At 50.0% G+C, this 23,235-nt stretch overlaps 1 protein-coding gene across 2 annotated transcripts in view; it reads left to right on the top strand.

Annotated features, from left to right (window-relative positions):
• The first annotated feature begins 1,152 nt into the window (after positions 1-1,152).
• cachd1 (cache domain containing 1) overlaps positions 1,153-23,235 on the top strand; it is a 136,726-nt gene continuing 114,643 nt past the window's right edge. For both annotated transcript variants that reach the window (XM_042322371.1, XM_042322370.1), the window contains exon 1: positions 1,153-1,658. In XM_042322371.1, the coding sequence (XP_042178305.1) occupies positions 1,407-1,658 (252 nt within the window). In that variant the 5' untranslated portion in view covers positions 1,153-1,406. The remainder of the gene's footprint in view (positions 1,659-23,235) is intronic.

Genomic DNA, 23,235 nt, shown 5'->3' with positions numbered 1-23,235 from the left:
GCAGGGTAGAGTACCAGGGGGTAGCCGGTTAGAACAGTGACTATGTACATAGGGCAGCAGTCTCTAAGGTGCAGGGTAGAGTACCGGGGGGTAGCCGGTTAGAACAGTGACTATGTACATAGGGCAGCAGTCTCTAAGGTGCAGGGTAGAGTACCAGGGGGTGGCGGGTTAGAACAGTGACTAAGGTTAGTGGTAACTGTTTAACAGTCTAATGGCCTGGAGATGGAAGCTGTTTCACAGTCTCTCGGTCCCAGATTTGACACACCTGTACTGTCTCCACCTGGGTGGTAATGGGATGAACAGGCCGTGGCTGAGGTTCTTAAATATTTTGAACCTTCCTGTGACACTGGTTGCTGTAGATGTCCTGGAGGGCAGGCAGTGTGCCCCTGGTGATGCGTTGGGCTGACCGCACCACCCTTACAAAAAAGATTGCAGTCAGAGGGCAGTATAACTGCAGTACACTGAAGTATAACTGCAATGAGATATTTACTGCAGTAATTTTGCAGTGTAACTGCAGTTATACTGTAATTACTGTGTCCAAAATACCACAGTCGACTGCAGTTTCAAAACGGCAATATTTTTTTGTAAGGGCGCCCTCTGGAGAGCCCTGCAGTTGTGGATGGTGCTGTTGTAGCATATGGCTAGGATAACCACTTGGCCTATGTTTTAAAGCAAAATGTGATTTTTCATTATCACCATTGTTGAAAGAAAGTGCTTTACATTATGTGATTTCTATTTGCTTGAGGAAAAGTGTAATAACTGCAATCCCCAGTGTTTGTTGACTATATAAAATACTAGGCATATGTTGCTTTAACTGATGTAGCCTATAGTAGCTATTTACAGAGCATCTGTTGAGCATATTGTTTTTCAGTAGCCTAGTTGTTATCAGTGGAGGCTGCTGAGGGGAGGACGGCTCATAATAATGGCTGGAATGAAGTCAATGGAATGGCATCAACCACATGGAAACCACTTGTTTGATACCATTCCATTGACTCCATTACAGGCATTATTATGATCCGTCCTACCCTCAGCAGCATCCACTTGTTGTTATGTAAGATTGTTCTCCAAATCAAATCCCAATCCATTCCCACCTCAAGCTCCATGCCGTGGTTTTTCTCCCGCTCCTCCTACTTTCACCCCCATTGTGATTCTCCGGCTCACACTTTGCTGGAGTTGGTGCGGGGTGAGCAGGATAAAAAAAACAGCTATAGGTGCTTTCACGGATTTTATTTTCCTGCCTCCAATGATTCCCGAATATGCATTGATGTCGCGGTTTAATATCGAGGGAGTTTGTCTTGAAAGGAGGTCCAGGTTTAGCGACGACGTTGCGAAGTTGTTCCCTTGAAGTTTTCCCCCAAGGGCTGCAAAGCGAATTCCCTGTTTACTATTCAACTACCCCAGCCACCATGGCGAGGCGGGTAGGGGGAGAAGGATCCGTGATTTTAACACACATTCCATACACGAATTGGAGTAAGCAGTCGAGACTCCACTGGTATGACTTCATGGCGGTTTCTTGGAGCTTTATGGCAGTCATGTCGCTTCTATGTTGTGGGGTTTGTGGTGCCGAAACGGAGTTCTCGATCTTGGAGGAGGCACAAGTTTTAGCCGTACAAATGAAAAAACTGTCCTCGCAGGAGCTTGGAGTCTTCAACATGCAGGTAACAAAACTGTTCAAATGTTCTTTTTCGATTTTAACATTCGAAACAATTATTATTTTTGACGTATTATCTACTTGCGCATTGACTTGTATCATGAATTGGTTCTGTTGCAATCTACAATCACTAGCTACAGCTACTAATTATGCCACATTGTTGCAGTTCTGTACTAGTGTAACTTTGTGGTCAGAAATGTAACAAATGTTATATTAAACTAGCTACATCAATTACAACAACCACGTTCTTTGTAGCTATTCACGTTATATATTTGCCATTCTTGAAAGGCGCTCTTTGAAGTCGTATGCGGATGACAAAATGTTGCAGTGTGACAAGGGAAACACAATTTTCAAGGCACTTCGATACCGAAGTTACTTTTTCGTAGCAGGTTAGAATATTTTAACAGCACCTTGAGATAGTTGGTGTGTTGTCACACTTTATCAGGAACTGCATCACCTAGAAGTCCTCGAGGAAGGATGTTAGAGGATAAATTATTCTGATGATAACACTTTACCTGCAGCATTTCAGCGTTATCTTCTCAGGACCTTTTATATAGGCTTTATGGTGTCACATTTATAACGTGTATAGTGTCAGATTTCTGTTATATTTATGAATTACCACAATTAGTGTGTGTGTGAATGGGGAGGGGAGAACTAAACGCACTTCATTCACATCCTCTCCTCTCACCACACCACTGCTCCTATTTTAGGTGAAATTATTTGCTGTTATTTTGACGAAAAAAGAATTCTGCCATGATTTTACAATTTGGCTTAGTGCGATGTGGATAGTACAAAATGATCTCGGTTGTTTCTAATAGCTGAACATTTTAAATGATTGATTACAGAATTAGTGCATTCCTTTTTCGGTGACATTTTGTTGTCTTTGTGGGTACATTGTAGAAAACCGCTAAATGCACACAATTATCAGATTTGAATTGTCCTGATTGATTTTCGGAACACTGTTTGTCGTGCTAGTTTAAAGGGGGGTCTGGCCATGGCCAACAAATGGCGAACAGTGCAGTGATGGTGGAAGGGGGTTGCTTCACACTTCAGAGGCAGGGCTCACAGTGATGATCAGTAGGGGGCCCAGTCCAAATGGTGTTTCATCTTCCCACTACCCTTCATCCTACCACTGTGACCTGGCTTTCAGGCCTGCTGTGATCCCTGGGGCCTTCTTTGTTTCCTTTCTCTTTTCATTTCCTGTGAAGAACATTGGGGTCTTTTTTTCCTGTGAATAACGTTGGGATCTTTTTCCCCCTGTGAAGGACATTGGGATCTTTTTTTTCCTGTGAAGGACATTGGGATCTTTTTTTTCCTGTGAAGAACATTGGGATCTTTTTTCTCCCTGTGAAGGACATTGGGATCTTTTTTTCTCCCTGTGAAGGACATTGGGATCTTTTTTTCTCCCTGTGAAGGACATTGGGATCTTTTTTTCTCCCTGTGAAGGACATTGGGATCTTTTTTCTCCCTGTGAAGTACATTGGGATCTTTTTTTCTCCCTGTGAAGGACATTGGGATCTTTTTTTCCCTGTGAAGGACATTGGGATCTTTTCTTTCCTGTGAAGGACATTGGGATCTTTTTTTCTCCCTGTGAAAGACATTGGGATCTTTTTTTTCCCTGTGAAGAACATTGGGATCTTTTTTTCTCCCTGTGAAGGACATTGGGATCTTTTGGGATCTTTTTTTTCCTGTGAAGAACATTGGGATCTTTTTTTCTCCCTGTGAAGGGCGTTGGGATCTTTTGGGATCTTTTTTTTTCTGTGAAGAACATTGGGTCTTTTCTTTCCTGTGAAGGGCGTTGCATTCCATGTCTGAAATGTGCGTTATAAATAAAGCTTGATTTGATTTCCCCCATCTTTGCTCTTTCTTGGTCTCTCTTTCACTTCCTTTCAGTTTCTCTCTCTCGGTGTTGACCTCATGATACTATTATCCACCTTATTTTGGCCATTGATTTCTTCAAGTATTCATGCCTTGGCTGGGGTGTACTCTGAGTGTAATTTAATGAATGCCCATATTTATCAGTCTTCTGGTTTGAGTCTGAGGTTTCGGTTGGTTTCTGATTAATCTTATAAAATCATTCATGGCAAAAAAAATAATTTTCAGCTTTTTCCTGTAAAACTGCAACATTCTAGGTTGATTGTCATGTTATTTTACAAGCTGTGGAAATGTAGCTGGGCTTTTAGCTGATTTAATTCAGGCATTGCATTGATATGAAGCTATATGTTTGGTCAGACCTCTTTGACCACAAAGTTAGGCGTACTGTATCCAGATTAAACAGTCACCTGCCCATGTAAATAAGTGTAGAGATGTGGCTATGGCAGCTGATCTCCCTGCCCGAACACTGGTATGTGTGCTAGGCAGGGCCTGTTGCTCCATGGAAGTAGCCTAGCGGTTGAGAGCATTGGGCCAGTAACCGAATGGTCACCTAGTCGGCCCTGGGATCCGAACCAGAAACCTATCTGTCTGTGCCCTTGAGCAAGGCACTTAACCCTAATTGTTCCTGTAAGTCACTCTGGATAAGAGTGTCTGCTAAATGACTACAACAATAATACTAATAATATGAAGACAAAAGAACTGTCTCTACTACTACAGCTAGACTAGGCTGGGAATGTGTCCATACTGGGATTATACTGAAGTCCTCTGACCCAATCCTGAGTACACAGTGAATTATACAGGAGGAAGTAATACACAATGAATTTAAAGAGACAGATACATTTGTCATAATTCCTGTTTGCATGATATCGTTTCTTGCCAGGATTACATTTTCATCCATTTTTGTTGGTCGTTCTATAATCAACCAAACCTCACATTGTCTGTCCTCTGCCCATGTAAATAAGTGTAAATCTGGTCTTATTTGTAATATGATGTGTGCCACTGCCCTGTCATGGTCTCTTGAGTCAGTGGGTTAAATTGATACAATCTGTCAGTGACTTATTCAATTATCAAGGGAGCCTGGTTACACAGACACACCCTATGTTCTCAATCACGTTTGTAACGTAATGCGTGGATAATCAAGTGCTTCTGTGGAGAGGAGATGAGCTTTGGTGCTGAGTGAGCAGGCCTACCGCTGCAGGCCTCTACGCTGACATTTCTTACATCTGCTCCTAAGTGGAAAAATGTAGGAGCACATGAAGATATTTCAAATATTCTAGGTATTAATGATAAGAATTGCCAGCAATTACAAAATATATATATATTTTTTTACAAGGGGGCATGGTGGTCCCGAATTAAAATTCCATTTAGCACAGTCAAATATTTAGGAGCATATGTGACCAATGGTAGCACTGTAGAGCTCTGCCCGGAAAGCATTTTTAGAACAACCTTCAAAGGTTGAAATTGTTCTAATTTTAGAGACATAATTTTTACCCTAATTTGCAGTGGAGTTAAACACTACTGGTCTTTATTGTATTTTCTCAACTGTTGAGACACAGCAACCCAGGCCTATGTAGCCTTTAACAGTTAGGCCTAGCCAAATAAGTGGAGCATAGGGACTGCGTTATAGACAGCATAGCCGCAGCTAAGAGAAATCAGATGCTCGTCACTCACTCTCTGTGGAAGTACAGTTTTCCCAGAGGGCATGTATTTGCCTTCTATTTCCCCTGATCAATATGTTGATTCTCCATCTGAAAGGTAGGACTACTTCCTATAATCACAGGAAGGGGAAGCAGGGGGTTGTGGTGCTTGTGGTTTGATTTGGCGTTGGCTCGTCCAGAATCCTGTCCACGCCTCCTAATGTAATAATTATGGTTAAAAAAAATGTGTGGGGGGTGCGGAACCTGTGAAGTATCCCCAGGAAAGAATCTTTAGGTCCTGATCTTTAGGGTTGGGTCCTGTCCAAGTCCAACAGTTGTTGAGAGGGTATGAGACTGTTTCCTTCTCCCTGGCTGCTCTTTCTTGTCGTGGTTTTACTTCTGACTAGACAAGCTCGGTTACACCTCTCTTCACACCTCTCCCTTTTCTTTTCACCTATCTTAGTGGTCAAAATGCAGCCTATAAGAGAAGATGATACAATCTGAATTCCTGATGTTCCTCTGCAGAGCAGCTTCAAAGTGCCTGTGCTGCATTGGCTATGGTGCTCTTGTAATACCCAGCAGACCCACAGCCAGTGCTAGATCTAGCTTACATGTGATGCCCTGGTGTTGTGCTAGTTCTTAGGACAACCTATCTCTGTGTGTACATGTTCTATTGAGGAAAAAAACACATTGCTTCCAATTATCACATATTTCTTTTAAAAATTGCAATGTAGTAGATGATGTAGAAAATTCCCCCCCAAAACGGCAGCTCACAACGGTAGCCTGGTCCTGTGGCGAATGTGTCTCCTTGGTTCTGGTCTCTTCACAGACAGTGTCTAGGTGGGACCCATCTCTCACGGTGAGGAGCCCTATTAAGAAAACCTCTATGAAATCAGCCAGACGGTTAACATCCCTAGACCTCCATCCATCACACTTAGCCTTGCTGGTGGGATGAGGCTGGGGAGAGGGGCTCTCTGGAGTGGCTGGGTCTCTGTGGTGGGCCTCTGAGCGAAGTTATCAAAAATCAACCCCCTCCTGGCCCCCCGGCTATAGGCCTACTCTCTCCCACCACTCACCAGCACATGTTTCTCTGACATGAGGAGCTGCTACTCTTTTGTTCTGAGGCCTGAACTCCCACTGACCTGGCCTCTTTAAAGTCGTGTTCTTTTTTTTCTGTTCCGGAATGGTTCTAGAACATTATGTGGTGTTCCAGAAGTCTAGGAGTAAAGATGTTGAGGTATTCTCAGAGTTAACCACACATGCATCCCATTACTCTGTGCTTTGTGTTCTGAACTCATGATCTGCCTCTTCAGATGATGTGCTCTCTGTCATTGTACAGAAGTTAGAATTTGATGGAAGACCATTTTGATTCATGTTTGAGTTGATGCACATGCCTATTAACATTTTTTAGGCAGTTTACTTTGCAATTCCACAAAGTTTCTTTAGATTTGTTTTATCTCTATTCGTAATGAAGTGAAATGACCCTGTCGGTTTTAGGACCAGGAAGCAGCCTCGTTTGCTTATTGGAACACTTTAAGATGTGTGTAAAAATGTTGGGCTTGTCCATAAAAATCTAGTGAAATAAATCAAATCACCGAATATATTACAGTGAAATGCTTACTTACAACCCCTTAACCATCAATACAGTTCAAGAAATAAAGTTAAGAAAATTAACTTCACGACATACATACTATGGAACTCTGTTTGGGTGTTTGTGTGTCAAAAAAGATACAGTAGCACTGTCAAAGCTGTACAAAAAGAAGTCTGCAAACACCTGCCACAAACGGTAATAAAGCATAATTTTTTTGACCGCAACTTCTGTGGTAGCTAGCTTTAGCTTGGTATCTTGCTAGCACTAATACAACCGGCCTGAAAACAATGACTAGTAGAAACTGCAGTCATTTTCGTTATTCTTTGCAATGATTTAGGAATCCTTGTAAGTATTAGCTAGGTTGCCACTTGTTGGTTGCCTATTGAAATTGAACTTCAGTTCATGAAAATAAATAGCTAGCCAGCTACTTAACCCTGTTTCCCAAAGCTAACCTTTATAAGCAGCCAGCTAGCTTCATCTGGCTAGTGAGGCTCGACCGGACCGGGTTATGTGTTGTGATGCTAGCCACAATAAGGATTAGGCACAATAGTGGAATTTGCAGTTTGCCTTCAAAATAAAAGTATGAGGCCTCCCGGGTGGCGCAGTGGTTAAGGGCGCTGTACTGCAGCGCCAGCTGTGCCATCAGAGACTCTGGGTTCGCGCCCAGGCTCTGTTGTAACCGGCCGCGACCGGGAGGTCCGTGGGGCGACGCACAATTGGCCTAGTGTCGTCCGGGTTAGGGAGGGTTTGGCCGGTAGGGATATCCTTGTCTCATCGCGCACCAGCGACTCCTGTGGCGGGCCGGGCGCAGTGCACACTAACCAAGGTTGCCAGGTGCACGGTGTTTCCTCCGACACATTGGTGCGGCTGGCTTCCGGGTTGGATGCGCGCTGTGTTAAGAAGCAGTGCGGCTTGGTTTGGTTGTGTATCGGAGGACGCATGACTTTCAACCTTCGTCTCTCCCGAGACGGTACGGGAGTTGTAGCAATGAGACAAGATAGTAGCTACTAAAACAATTGGATACCATGAAATTAAGGTGAAAAAGGGGTAAAAAATAAATTTCAATTAAATAAAAATAAAAGTATGACAGTCCACTATTGTGGCTAATCCTTATCGTGGCTAGCTGGATAGATGGATCCGACCACCATTTAATCAAATAAGAACTGTTTAATATAAATAAAGGTTATTTTAGATGATGACACCTTGACTATGTCGTTTTGCTATGTTTTTGAGGAAGATCATTGTTTGCATCCATAAGCTAGCGAGATTTTTTTTATGACCAGCGCTAGGTGCGTGAGACAACTTTACCAGCATCATAGCATACGTATCGATGAATTGTTGTGACATATGAAATACGAGTGATAGTGTAATCAATGTGTAATAACTACAAAAAAATTGTATGAACGCGTTAAATTATTATGTGATGTGCAGTCATATTCAGGTCTTGATTGGTCAACAAGCTTATTTGACATGTCAAATAGTGTTATTTGATGTGTATCTTTTTTGACACGCAAAGACCCAGACGGCGTTCCATAGAAATCCTGGTTGAGAAGGAAACGACTGAACAAATGAACAACGAAACAGCACAGCAAGTAAGTGAAAGAAATAGGTCTTACTGGTAATGGGGACATACGTCAATGCCAACTAAATACATTGTGTGTGTGTGTGTGTGTGTGTGTGTGTGTGACCTTAATTTAACTAGGCAAGACAGTTAATGTAGTGGTCTGGGTGTAGCTGGTGCAGAGGAGTCAGGCGCAGGACAGCAGAGATGAGTAACACAAGTAACTTTACTCAAAATTTCCAATAACATGTCGTAATACGAGCCCACAATAACGGACCAAACATACATAAAACAATCACAAACAAAAACCATGGGGAAAACAGAGGGTTAAATAATGAACATGTAATTGGGGAATTGAAACCAGGTGTCTAAAACAAAGACAAAACAAATGGAAAATGAAAAGTGGATCGGCGATGGCTCGAAGGCCGGTGACGTCGTCCGCCGAACGCCGCCCAAAATAGGAGAGGGACCGACTTTGGCGGAAGTCGTGACTGTTAAGAACAAATTCTTATTTACAATAATGTCCCTGACGATGCTGGGCCAATTGTGTGCCGCCCTATGGGACTCCCAATCACGGCCAGATGTGATACAGCCTGGATTCGAACCAGGGACTGTAATGACAACTCTTGCACTGAGATTCAGTGCCTTAGACTGCCGTGTGTGTTAACTATTTAACTGTACTAGAATGCTTAAAAGGCCTGTCAAATTTTATATAGCGGTTATCGGTATCGTTTTTTTTTTGGCAAGGAAAATATTGGGTATCTGCCAAAAATGTCATATCGGTGCATCACTTGTAAAAACAAAGGTGGGGGGTGTCAATGTAAATAGTCCGGGTGGCCATTTGATTAATTGTTCAGCAGTCTTATGGCTTGGGGGTAGGAGCCTTTTGGTCCTAGACTTGGTGTTCCAGTACCGCTTGCCGAGCTCAGCTCTGGAGCAGTATGTTCCCTCTCTTCCAATGCTGAAGGAATCTATCCACGGCCACATATCCATTAGATGTGGGCTGCTTGTGTGTTTTTGGCCTTGCTCCAGGCAATAATGTACTCAAGCCCTCTTGTTTTAGCCCCTTTTAGTGGCCTGCACCACCTCCCCCTGGCCTGCACCACCTCCCCCTGGCCTGCACCACCTCCCCCTGGCCTGCACCACACCCCACCACCTCCCCTGGCCTGCACCACACCCCACCACCTCCCCTGTTCTGCACCACACCCCACCACCACCTCCCCTCACTCCACCTCCCCTGGCCCGGCCAAGGCCAGGAATGAACGATATGGTGAACAGCATTGTGGAGGTCCAGTCTCTAGACTCCTGTTGTGTCCCAACTGGCACCCAATTCCCTTTAGAGGACACTACTTTGGATGATGTCAATAGGGTGCCATTTGGGACACAGATCTTGTCTCGCCTCTGGACAACAGTAGTGAGTTACTACCACAGAGATGATCTCCTTTCCTGGCCTGGTCCAGCTGTTGGTTTTCAAACAGTTTGTACACTACAGCGTGGTAGACGGAGATCATTTATCTATTCCCCTTCTGATGGTTTGCCTACGTACCCTTTTTGTTAAAGGCTTTGACCAAAGCTGCTTTCAATGTTTTTAAGCATGCTACCTCTCACTCACCCTCTGTTTCTCTTATACTCTTTCTTTAGGTTTTCTCTTCCACCCTCTTGTTATCTTGTTAGGGCCGCCCCTGGGTTAGGGCCGCCCCTGGGTTAGGGCCGCCCCTGGGTTAGGGCCGCCCCTGGGTTAGGGCCGCCCCTGGGTTAGGGCCGCCCCTGGGTTAGGGCCGCCCCTGGGTTAGGGCCGCCCCTGGGTTAGGGTTAGGGCCGCCCCTGGGTTAGGGCCACCCCTTGTATGCCATGCTGGAGTTAACAATCAGGAGGGAATGTTCCTCTGCAACTAGGCCTATCTCATCTAAATAGAAAAACACTGGGCTATATTTCCGTTTTTCCTTAGTCTTAGAAAAGGCTTTTTTCCTCCTCACTTCCTTGAAGTTCCCCCCTCTAATCAGTACCATCAAAGATGGTTATGTGTGGACTTCAGGTGACCAGTGTCTCCAGCAAGTTGTGTGACCAGTAGCAAGAGATGGTCAAACCCAGTTAGCTATTCACTGGTTAATTGAGTGTCTGAAGCCCCTGTTCCTCAATGAGAGACCAATGGCCCTTAGTTTCCTCTCAAATGGCTTTATTATTAAACAGGAGCCGTGATTAGCTGGCATTTATTTCATCAGTTCAACACATGCAGACACCTGAAGAAAAGGATCTGTGTGTGCCTGGGATCCCTGTGTGTTGATCCCTGCAGGGCTGATCCCTGATCTCTGCAGGGCTGCCCAGGACAGCAAGGCCTCTTCACTCAGCACAAAGGACTGAGCGAAGATGAACTCAACTCCCGGGGAAGAAAGAGGAAGGGGGAAGGGACATTGAGGAGAGGTAGAGGCAGACTGCTGAGGGAAGTAGGGAATCATTGGCTACCCTTCCCACTTCTCCAGCCCGGCACTTTATCTTCTGAGATCTCCCCATCCCCCTCTTCTCTCTCCTGCTTTGCATTCCCAATGAGGGGAGCCCCCTCTTCTCTTCTCTCTCTCCTGCTTTGCATTCCCAATGAGGGGAGCCCCCTCTTCTCCTCTCTCTCCTGCTTTGCATTCCCAATGAGGGGAGCCCCCTCTTCTCCTCTCTCTCCTGCTTTGCATTCCCAATGAGGGGAGCCCCCTCTTCTCCTCTCTCTCTCCTGCTTTGCATTCCCAATGAGGGGAGCCCCTCTTCTCTTCTCTCTCTCCTGCTTTGCATTCCCAATGAGGGGAGCCCCTCTTCTCTCTCTCCTGCTTTGCATTCCCAATGAGGGGAGCCCCCTCTTCTCTTCTCTCTCTCCTGCTTTGCATTCCCAATGAGGGGTTCCCCCTCTTCTCCTCTCTCTCTCCTGCTTTGCATTCCCAATGAGGGGAGCCCCCTCTTCTCTTCTCTCCCTCCTGCTTTGCATTCCCAATGAGGGGAGCCCCCTCTTCTCTTCTCTCTCTCCTGCTTTGCATTCCCAATGAGGGGTTCCCCCTCTTCTCCTCTCTCTCTCCTGCTTTGCATTCCCAATGAGGGGTCCCCCTCTTCTCTCTCTCCTGCTTTGCATTCCCAATGAGGGGAGCCCCCTCTTCTCTTCTCTCTCTCCTGCTTTGCATTCCCAATGAGGGGAGCCCCTCTTCTCTTCTCCTCTCTCTCTCCTGCTTTGCATTCCCAATGAGGGGAGCCCCCTCTTCTCTTCTCCTCTCTCTCTCCTGCTTTGCATTCCCAATGAGGGGAGCCCCCTCTTCTCTTCTCTCTCTCCTGCTTTGCATTCCCAATGAGGGGATGAATGAAGCTGGGTAAGGGACGGAGCAGTGGACTGGGCCGGGGTTTGCTCTGCTGGACTAACCAAAGCCCCCACACAACAATACCCAGTGTGGCACAGTGGTCAGTGTGCTGCCAGCCTCACTCTTTGACTGGGGATGAATAATAAGGCTTATCCTAAAAGAGTTCTCCTCATCAGTCCACCTCCCTCACATGGCCCTCTGTGCAGGGGTCATTAGAGGTCAGCTCAGTTAGTCTAACTCCTATCCTCAGAGCCATTCATAACAGCAGACACTCTAGAAGCTAACCCAGGTCACACAAAGACTTCTCATTGCACAGAAGAACAAAGTCCTCTGATAGACTAGCAATGTTGCATAGACTAGTGCTTTCATAAATGAACTATCTCACCTTTTTCATCAAGAAATTGTTCTTGACCTTTCTTTGAAGAGTAGTGCCAGCGGAATGTATAAAGGCCTGTTGGCTGTATTTATACAGGAACTTGTGTGGTTGAAGATGAATTGGTAGGACGTCAGCCTCCAGGGAATGGAACTTGTTCTCTGGTGTTGTACTTTCCATCTGAATGGAGGAGAGTTCTCTCCCTGGTAGTTATGACACAGGAGGTGGCTGAGCTATCCGTGAAGGTTGTGTGTGTGTGTGTGTGTGTGTGTGTGTGTGTGTTTTCAGTGTCAGGCCTAAGGAAAGGTGTTCACAGTGAAAGCCCATGATTCTTAGCCACAGGAAAATCACAAAATGAAGTGTGATTTCTCTCACTAGCAGAGAGACTAAGTGAGAGGAGGAAAAATAAAGATACTTTAAAATTTATTTATCAGTTATTTAACTAGGCAAGTCTGTTAAGAACAGTTTCTTATTTACAATGACGGCCTAAAAGAGAGAAACCCATTGTTAAAGTCCCAGTGCAGTCAAAATGTTGTTACTCAGAAAGGGTTTGATATTGATATATAAACTGCTGCACTGGTCTGATTTAATAGGAACTCGGGTTGTTTTTTTTAAATAAACAATAGATATTAAAATTTGCTTGCATGCTACAGGAGGGACAAAAGGAATCGTGACAAAATATATTTTGGAGCCAAATCTCTTTTAGTCACCTGTTCCTCTAAGTTGGAGCTGTGTCACAGAAGAGGTGTGTGTGCCGACGGTCAAGACCGCCTCATTGGCTGTGCGTCGTGTGGCTGATTGAAAGTCATGAAGAGCCCGGCTGCAGAGCACGAACTGGATAATTATTCAATAATTCACATTTTTTCCCAGTCTTGCAATGAACCTATGAACCTTCTATACATTGTAGGTGAACCAGAATCTGGGCTTACAGGAGACATTCTCCTTTAAACTCAGGAAGCAGCCATCCACCATGCCATCCACCATGCCATCCACCATGCCATCCACCATGCCATTCACCAGCTTTTCAAGCGTATCATTTCAAAATACTGTATTTTCAGTACATTCCAAAATAATGTGGTGTTGTTGAGTAACTATCATCATTACTGCCTTCCCAGCCCATATGTACCTCCAGACAATGAAGTCACATGCCCGTCTGTACAGAATCTAAATATTGTTTTTGAGCAAGTGCAGGTGTGCCAAATTCACCTCTTCTGCACCTCATTATTGCCACCAGAAATCTGTATATAATGAGGAGATGCTCATGCCTCTGCTGGGAGTCTTCGTCCCAAAGGCGGGCGACAAGCTTAGGTCTAATATAAGCCCATAGAAACGCATTGGGCTTATTTTGGACATATTTTGGCGAGAGTGAAACCTCTCGCTTCGCCTCTTCCTCTCGGCTGCCATACACACTAGCCTGCTGATCCAGCAACAGGAAAGGTCCCTGATCCCCCACCACAGTAAGGTCATATCAATCTGTTGTTTCCCCAGGCTACATGGAATGGAATATTTCATGTAAGTAGATTAAGTAGACAATATAAGATGTTCTGACAGTGGTTGTATATTTCTAGATAGGCTTTATTTAGTGTTTTAATTCCATTACTAATATTGCAGGAGAGGCAGAAGAGGTGGAATGGGCATATGCACACTAGCTCAAAAACAATATTTACATTCTTTCCAGACAAAGCATTGTTTCAGTTGCACCTAACTTTTTATTTGGCCCTTAGTAGGAAGTACATACGGCCAGGACGTTTTTAGGTAATTCAGAAAACACTTGTTTTATCGTGAACTAGCGTGGGAGAAAGCCAGGTAGCCTGGTGGTTAGAGGCAGGTAGCCTGGTGGTTAGAGGCAGGTAGCCTGGTGGTTAGAGGCAGGTAGCCTGGTGGTTAGAGGCAGGTAGCCTGGTGGTTAGAGGCAGGTAGCCTGGTGGTTAGAGGCAGGCAGCCTGGTAGTTAGAGGCAGGCAGCCTGGTGGTAGCCTGGTGGTTAGAGGCAGGTAGCCTGGTGGTAGCCTGGTGGTTAGAGGCAGGTAGCCTGGTGGTTAGAGCGTTGGACTAGTAACTGAAAGGTTGCAAGATCAAGTCCCCAAGATGACAAGGTAAAAATATGCCGTTCTGCCCCTGAACAAGGCAGTTAACCCATTGTTCCTAGGCTGTCATTGTAAATAAGAATTTGTTCTTAACTGACTTGCCTAGTTAAATAAAGGTTAAATAAATAAATAAATAAATATTTTATATATATACATATCAAATAGAGAGAAAATAAAGTGTGGCTAGTCAAATAAAATGAGTTTTGGCTGTATTGCCCAGATCATCTGATATTGAGACATTTTCTGACTGGACAATTTGTGCTGCTTTGGTGAAAATCTTATGAGCCGCTGTCTACATTGTTTTCTTGCATTCTGTAAATAGTTTCTAACATATTTTGTGAATTGGTTTATGCAGGTTACAACAAAGGAGTAGGCCACTAGGCATGGCTCTGCTGTGAGCTGCCCGGTCAGCTCTTTACTGCGTGGTCCCAGTCAAGTTGAATTGGTTTTACATCATCTTACATCACCGTCGATTACTGTCATTCATCTTCCATATCCGATACCATCATAATATGGCTCAACCCTAGTAGGAACAAGTCTTTCTGTGGCTATATTGTTTTCTCCTGCCTGAGGGCTTGTCTTCAGTTTCAGTTGGTCTCACAGGTCCAGGAGAGGTTCCTGACTGGGAGGGAACTGATACACTACCCCCCCTAACCTCTTCCTCTCTCTCGCTCTCCAACATCTTCCTCTCTCTCTCTCCCCAACATCTTCCTCTCTCTCTCTCCCCAACATCTTCCTCTCTCTCTCTCCCCAACATCTTCCTCTCTCTCTCTCCCCAACATCTTCCTCTCTCTCTCCCCAACATCTTCCTCTCTCTCTCTCCCCAACATCTTCCTCTCTCTCTCCCCCAACATCTTCCTCTCTCTCTCTCCCCAACATCTTCCTCTCTCTCTCTCCCCAACATCTTCCTCTCTCTCTCTCCCCAACATCTTCCTCTCTCTCTCCCCCAACATCTTCCTCTCTCTCTCTCCCCAACATCTTCCTCTCTCTCTCTCCCAACATCTTCCTCTCTCTCTCTCCCCAACATCTTCCTCTCTCTCTCTCCCCAACATCTTCCTCTCTCTCTCTCCCCAACATCTTCCTCTCTCTCTCTCCCCAACATCTTCCTCTCTCTCTCTCCCCCATCTGCATCTGCCCCTCTCTCTCTCCCCAACATCTGCCCCTCTCTCTCTCCCCAACATCTGCCTCTCTCTCTCTCCCCAACATCTGCCTCTCTCTCTCTCCCCCCCAACATCTGCCTCTCTCTCTCTCCCCCAACATCTGCCTCTCTCTCTCTCCCCAACATCTGCCCCTCTTCTCCCCCAACATCTGCCCCTCTCTCTCCCCCAACATCTGCCTCTCTCTCTCCCCCAACATCTGCCCCTCTCTCTCTCCCCCAACATCTGCCCCTCTCTCTCTCCCCCAACATCTGCCCCTCTCTCTCTCCCCAACATCTGCCCCTCTCTCTCCCCCAACATCTGCCTCTCTCTCTCTCTCCCCCAACATCTGCCCCTCTCTCTCTCTCCCCCAACATCTGCCCCTCTCTCTCTCTCCCCCCAACATCTGCCCCTCTCTCTCCCCCCCAACATCTGCCCCTCCCTCTCTCCCCAACATCTGCCCCTCTCTCTCCCCCCAACATCTGCCTCTCTCTCTCTCTCCCCCAACATCTGCCCCTCTCTCTCTCCCCCAACATCTGCCCCTCTCTCTCTCTCCCCCAACATCTGCCCCTCTCTCTCTCTCCCCCAACATCTGCCTCTCTCTCTCTCTCCCCCAACATCTGCCTCTCTCTCTCTCTCCCCCAACATCTGCCCTCTCCCAACATCTGCCTCTCTCTCTCTCCCCCCAACATCTGCCCCTCTCTCTCTCTCTCTCTCCCCCCAACATCTGCCCCTCTCTCTCTCTCTCCCCCCCCCAACATCTGCCCCTCTCTCTCTCTCCCCCCCACATCTGCCCCTCTCTCTCTCCCCCCAACATCTGCCCTCTCTCTCTCCCCCCAACATCTGCCCCTCTCTCTCTCCCCCCCAACATCTGCCCCTCTCTCTCTCTCCCCAACTGCCCCTCTGCCCTCTCCCCCCAACATCTGCCTCTCTCTCCCCCAACATCTGCTCTCCCCCCCCAACATCTGCCCTCTCTCTCTCCCCCCAACATCTGCCCCTCTCTCTCTCTCTCCCCCAACATCTGCCCCTCTCTCTCTCTCTCCCCCCTCTCTCTCATCTGCCCCTCTCTCTCTCTCTCCCCCCAACATCTGCCCCTCTCTCTCTCTCCCCCCCCAACATCTGCCCCTCTCTCTCTCTCCCCCCCAACATCTGCCTCTCTCTCTCTCTCCCCCCAACATCTGCCTCTCTCTCTCCCCCCTCTCTCTCTCTCTCTCCCCCTACATCTGCCCCTCTCTCTCTCTCTCCCCCCCAACATCTGCCCCTCTCTCTCTCTCCCCCCCCAACATCTGCCCCTCTCTCTCTCTCCCCCAACATCTGCCCCTCTCTCTCTCTCTCCCCCAACATCTGCCCTCTCTCTCTCTCTCTAACATCTCTCTCTCTCCCCCCCCAACATCTGCCCCTCTCTCTCTCTCTCCCCCTCTCAACATCTGCCCCTCTCTCTCTCTCTCCCCCAACATCTGCCCCTCTCTCTCTCTCTCCCCCAACATCTGCCCCTCTCTCTCTCTCCTCCCCCAACATCTGCCCCTCCCTCTCCCCCAACATCTGCCCCTCTCTCTCTCTCTCTCCCCAACATCTGCCCCTCTCTCTCTCTCCCCCCCAACATCTGCCCTCTCTCTCTCTCTCTCCCCCCAACATCTGCCCCTCTCTCTCTCTCTCCCCCAACATCTGCCCTCTCTCTCTCTCCCCCAACATCTGCCCCTCTCTCTCTCTCATCTGCCCCCTCTCATCTGCCTCTCTCTCCTCCTCTCTCCCCCAACATCTGCCTCTCTCTCTCTCTCTCCCCCAACATCTGCCCCTCTCTCCCCCCAACATCTGCTCTCTCTCTCTCCCCCAACATCTGCCTCTCTCTCTCTCTCCCCCAACATCTGCCTCTCTCTCTCCCCCAACATCTCTCTCCCCCCCCAACATCTGCCCCTCTCTCTCTCTCTCCCCCCAACATCTGCCCCTCTCTCTCTCTCTCTCCCCCAACATCTGCCCCTCTCTCTCTCTCCCCCCAACATCTGCCCCTCTCTCTCTCTCTCCCCCCAACATCTGCCCCTCTCTCTCTCTCTCCCCCAACATCTGCCCCCAACATCTGCTCTCTCTCTCTCTCTCCCCCCAACATCTGCCCCTCTCTCTCTCCCCCCCAACATCTGCCCCAACTCTCTCTCTCTCTCTCTCCCTCCCCCAACATCTGCCCCTCTCTCTCTCTCTCTCCCCCAACATCTGCCCCTCTCTCTCTCTCTCCCCCCCAACATCTGCCCCTCTCTCTCTCTCTCCCCCAACATCTGCCCCTCTCTCTCTCTCTCTCTCTCCCCCCTAACATCTGCCCCTCTCTCTCTCTCTCTCCCCCCAACATCTGCCCCTCTCTCTCTCTCTCCCCCCCAACATCTGCCCCTCTCTCTCTCTCTCTCCCCCCCAACATCTGCCCCTCTCTCTCTCTCTCTCCCAACATCTGCCCCTCTCTCTCTCTCCCCCCCAACATCTGCCCCTCTCTCTCTCTCCCCCCCAACATCTGCCCCTCTCTCTCTCTCTCCCCCCAACATCTGCCCCTCTCTCTCTCTCTCTCCCCAACATCTGCCCCTCTCTCTCTCTCTCCCTCTCCCCCAACATCTGCCTCTCTCTCTCTCTCCCCCAACATCTGCCCCTCTCTCTCTCTCTCTCTCTCTCTCTCCCCCAACATCTGCCCCTCTCTCTCTCTCTCTCCCCCCCCAACATCTGCCCCTCTCTCTCTCTCTCTCTCCCCCAACATCTGCCCCTCTCTCTCTCTCTCTCCCCCCCAACATCTGCCCCTCTCTTTCTCTCTTCCCCCAACATCTGCCCCTCTCTCTCTCTCTCCCCCAACATCTGCCCCTCTCTCTCTCTCCCCAACATCTGCCCCTCTCTCTCTCTCCCCCAACATCTGCCCCTCTCTCTCTCTCTCTCTCTCTCTCCCCCAACATCTGCCCCTCTCTCTCTCTCTCCCCCAACATCTGCCCCTCTCTCTCTCTCTCTCTCTCTCCCCCCAACATCTGCCCCTCTCTCTCTCTCTCTCTCCCCTCAACATCTGCTGCCTCTCTCTCTCTCTCCCCCAACATCTGCCCCTCTCTTTCTCTCTCTTTCCCCAACATCTGCCCCAACTCTCTCTGCTCTCTCTCTCTCCCCCAACATCTGCCCCTCTCTCTCTCTCCCCCCAACATCTGCCCCTCTCTCTCTCTCCCCCCCAACATCTGCCCCTCTCTCTTCTCTCTCCCCCCAACATCTGCCCCTCTCTCTCTCTCTCCCCCAACATCTGCCCTCTCTCTCTCTCTCTCTCCTCCCCCCCCCAACATCTGCCCCTCTCTCTCTCTCTCCCCCCAACATCTGCCCTCTCTCTCTCTCCCCCTCCCCCAACATCTGCCCCTCTCTCCTCTCTCCCCCCAACATCTGCCCCTCTCTCTCTCTCTCCCCCCCCCCAACATCTGCCCTCTCTCTCTCTCCCCAACATCTGCCCCTCTCTCTCTCTCCCCCAACATCTGCCCCTCTCTCTCTCTCTCTCCCCCAACATCTGCCCCTCTCTCCTCTCCCCCAACATCTGCCCCTCTCTCTCTCTCTCATCTGCCCCTCTCTCTCTCTCTCTCCCCCAACATCTGCCCCTCTCTCTCTCATCTCTCTCTCTCTCCCCCAACATCTGCCCCTCTCTTTCTCTCTTCCCCCAACATCTGCCCCTCTCTTTCTCTCTTCCCCCAACATCTGCCCCTCTCTCCCCCAACATCTGCCCCTCTCTCCTCTCTCCCCTCCCCCAACATCTGCCCCCTCTCTCTCTCTCCCTCTGCCCCTCTCTCTCTCTCTCTCTCCCCCAACATCTGCCCCTCTCTCTCTCTCTCTCTCTCATCTGCTCTCTCTCCCCCTCTCTGCCCCTCTCTCTCTCTCTCCCCCAACATCTGCCCCTCTCTCTCTCTCTCTCTCTCCCCCAACATCTGCCCCTCTCTCTCTCTCCCCCCCCCAACATCTGCCCTCTCTCTCTCTCTCTCCCCAACATCTGCCCCTCTCTCTCTCTCTCCCCCAACATCTGCCCCTCTCTCTCTCTCCCCCAACATCTGCCCCTCTCTCTCTCTTCTCCCCAACATCTGCCCCTCTCTCTCTCTCTCTTCCCCCAACATCTGCCCCTCTCTTTCTCTCTTCCCCCAACATCTGCCCCTCTCTCTCTCTCTCCCCCCCCAACATCTGCCCCTCTCTCTCTCTCTCCCCCAACATCTGCCCCTCTCTCTCTCTCTCCCCCAACATCTGCCCCTCTCTCTCTCTCTCTCCCCCAACATCTGCCCCCCTCTCTCTCTCTCTCCCCCAACATCTGCCCCTCTCTCTCTCTCCCCTCTCTCTCTCTCTCTCTCTCTCCCCCAACATCTGCCCCTCTCTCTCTCTCTCTCTCTCTCTCCCCCCAACATCTGCCCCTCTCTCTCTCTCTCTCTCTCTCTCCCCCAACATCTGCCCCTCTCTCTCTCTCTCTCCCCCAACATCTGCCCCTCTCTCTCTCTCTCCCCCAACATCTGCCCCTCTCTTTCTCTCTTCCCCCAACATCTGCCTCTCTCTCTCTCTCCCCCAACATCTGCCCCTCTCTCTCTCTCCCCCAACATCTGCCCCTCTCTCTCTCTCTCCCCCAACATCTGCCCCTCTCTCTCTATCTCCCAACATCTCTGCCCCTCTCTCTCTCCCCCAACATCTGCCCCTCTCTCTCTCTCTCTCCCCAACATCTGCCCCTCTCTCTCTCTTCCCCATCTCCCCCTCTCTCTCTCTCCCCCAACATCTGCCCCTCTCTCTCTCTCTCCCCCAACATCTGCCCCTCTCTTCTCTCTCCCCAACATCTGCCCCTCTCTCTCTCTCTCCCCCAACATCTGCCCCTCTCTCTCTCTCTCCCCCAACATCTGCCCCTCTCTCTCTCTCTCCCCCAACATCTGCCCCTCTCTCTCTCTCCCCCAACATCTGCCCCTCTCTCTCTCTCTCCCCCAACATCTGCCCCTCTCTCTCTCCCCCAACATCTGCCCCTCTCTCTCTCCTCTCCCCCAACATCTGCCCTCTCTCTCTCTCTCTCTCTGCCCCTCTCTCTCTCTCTCTCCCCCAACATCTGCCCCTCTCTCTCCCCCCCAACATCTGCCCCTCTCTCTCTCTCTCCCCCCAACATCTGCCCCTCTCTCTCTCTCCCCCAACATCTGCCCCTCTCTCTCTCCCCCCCCAACATCTGCCCCTCTCTCTCTCTCCCCAACATCTGCCTCTCTCTCTCTCCCCAACATCTGCCTACATCTGCCCCTCTCTCTCTCTCTCCCCCAACATCTGCCCCTCTCTCTCTCCCCCCCCAACATCTCTCCCTCTCTCTCTCCCCCAACATCTGCCCCTCTCTCTCTCTCTCTCTCTCTCCCCCAACATCTGCCCCTCTCTCTCTCTCCCCCAACATCTGCCCCTCTCTCTCTCTCCCCAACATCTGCCCCTCTCTCTCTCTCTCCCCCAACATCTGCCCCTCTCTCTCTCTCTCTCTCCCCCCCAACATCTGCCCCTCTCTCTCCTCATCTGCCTCTCTCCCCAACATCTGCCCCTCTCTCTCTCCCCCCAACATCTGCCCCTATCTATCTCCGTCCCCTATATCTGCCCCTCTCTATCCCCTAACATCTGACCCCTCCCCCCATCTCCCCTAACATCTCTCTATATATATACTCTGACATCTCTCTCTCTCTCTCCCCCACAACATCTGCCCCTCTCTCCCTCTCTCTCCCCCAACATCTGCCTCTCATCTGCCTCTCCTCTCCCCCAACATCTGCCCCTCTCTCTCTCTCCCCCCAACATCTGCCCCTCTCTCTCTCCCCCAACATCTGCCCCTCTCTCTCTCTCTCCCCCAACATCTGCCTCTCTCTCTCTCCCCCAACATCTGCCCCTCTCTCTCTCTCTCCCCCAACATCTGCCCTCTCTCTCTCTCTCCCCAACATCTGCCTCTCTCTCTCCCCAACATCTGCCCTCTCTCTCCCCCAACATCTGCCCCTCTCTCTCTCTCCCCCAACATCTGCCCCTCTCTCTCTCTCTCTCCCCTCTCTCTCCCCCAACATCTGCCCCTCTCTCTCTCATCTGCCTCTCCCCCAACATCTGCCTCCTCTCTCTCCCCCAATCTGCATCTATATATACCTCTCTCTCTCTCTCCCAACATCTGCCTCTCCTCTCTCCCCCAACATCTGCCCCTCTCTCTCTCTCTCTCCCCAACATCTGCCCCTCTCTCTCTCTCTCCCCCCAACATCTGCCTCTCTCTCTCTCTCTCTCCCCCAACATCTGCCCCTCTCTCTCTCTCCTCTCCCCCCAACATCTGCCCCTCTCTCTCTCTCTCCCCCAACATCTGCCCCTCTCTCTCTCCCAACATCTGCCCCTCTCTCTCCCCCAACATCTGCCCCTCTCTCTCTCCCCCAACAACATCTGCCCCTCTCTCTCTCCCCCCAACATCTGCCCCTCTCTCTCTCTCCCCCAACATCTGCCCTCTCTCTCTCTCCCCCCAACATCTGCCCCTCTCTCTCTCTCCCCCCCCAACATCTGCCTCTCTCTCTCTCTCCCCCAACATCTGCCCCTCCCCTCCCCCAACATCTGCCCCTCTCTCTCTCTCTCCCCCAACATCTGCCCCTCTCTCTCTATCTATCTCTCCCCCAACATCTGCCCCTCTCTCCCCATATATCTCTGCCCCTCTCTCTCTCCCCCAACATCTGCCCCTCTCTCTCTCCCCCTGACATCTGCCTCTCTCTCTCTCCCCCAACATCTGCCCCTCTCTCTCTCCCCCCAACATCTGCCTCTCTCTCTCCCCCAACATCTGCCTCTCTCTCTCTCTCCCCCAACATCTGCCTCTCTCTCTCTCTCCCCCCAACATCTGCCCCTCTCTCTCTCTCCCCCAACATCTGCCCCTCTCTCTCTCTCTCTCTCTCTCCCCCAACATCTGCCCCTATCTCTCTCTCTCCCCCAACATCTGCCCCTCTCTCTCTCTCTCTCTCTCTCCCCAACATCTGCCCCTCTCTCTCTCTCCCCCAACATCTGCCTCTCTCTCTCTCTCCCCCAACATCTGCCTCTCTCTCTCTCTCTCCCAACATCTGCCCCTCTCTCTCTCTCCCCCAACATCTGCCCCTCTCTCTCTCTCTCCCCCAACATCTGCCTCTCTCTCTCTCTCCCCCAACATCTGCCTCTCTCTCCCCCAACATCTGCCTCTCTCTCTCTCACAACATCTGCCCTAACATCTGCCTCTCTCCCCCAACATCTGCCTCTCTCTCCCCCCAACATCTGCCTCTCTCTCTCTCTCTCCCCAACATCTGCCCCTCTCTCTCTCCCCCAACATCTGCCCCTCTCTCTCTCTCTCCCCCAACATCTGCCCCTCTCTCTCTCCCCCCAACATCTGCCCCTCTCTCTCTCTCCCCCAACATCTGCCCCTCTCTCTCTCTCCCCCAACATCTGCCCCTCTCTCTCTCTCTCTCCCCAACATCTGCCCCTCAACATCTGCCCTCTCTCTCTCTCCCCCAACATCTGCCTCTCTCTCCCCCCCAACATCTGCCCCTCTCTCTCTCTCTCCCCCAACATCTGCCCCTCTCTCTCTCCCCCAACATCTGCCTCTCTCCTCCCCCCAACATCTGCCTCTCTCTCTCTCCCCCAACATCTGCCCCTCTCTCTCTCTCCCCCAACATCTGCCCCTCTCTCTCTCTCCCCCAACATCTGCCCCTCTCTCTCTCTCCCCCAACATCTGCCCCTCTCTCTCTCCCCCAACATCTGCCTCTCTCTCTCTCCCCCAACATCTGCCCCTCTCTCTCTCTCCCCCCAACATCTGCCCCTCTCTCTCTCTCTCCCCCAACATCTGCCTCTCTCTCTCTCCCCCCAACATCTGCCCTCTCTCTCTCTCCCCCAACATCTGCCCCTCTCTCTCTCCCCCAACATCTGCCCCTCTCTCTCTCTAACATCTGCCTCTCTCTCTCTCCCCAACATCTGCCCCTCTCTCTCCCCCCCAACATCTGCCCCTCTCTCTCTCTCTCCCCCAACATCTGCCCCTCTCTCT

Source organism: Oncorhynchus tshawytscha, linkage group LG05 (assembly GCF_018296145.1).
Source record: "Oncorhynchus tshawytscha isolate Ot180627B linkage group LG05, Otsh_v2.0, whole genome shotgun sequence".
Lineage (NCBI taxonomy): Eukaryota > Metazoa > Chordata > Actinopteri > Salmoniformes > Salmonidae > Oncorhynchus > Oncorhynchus tshawytscha.
This window is presented reverse-complemented; position numbering and strand designations above follow the sequence as displayed.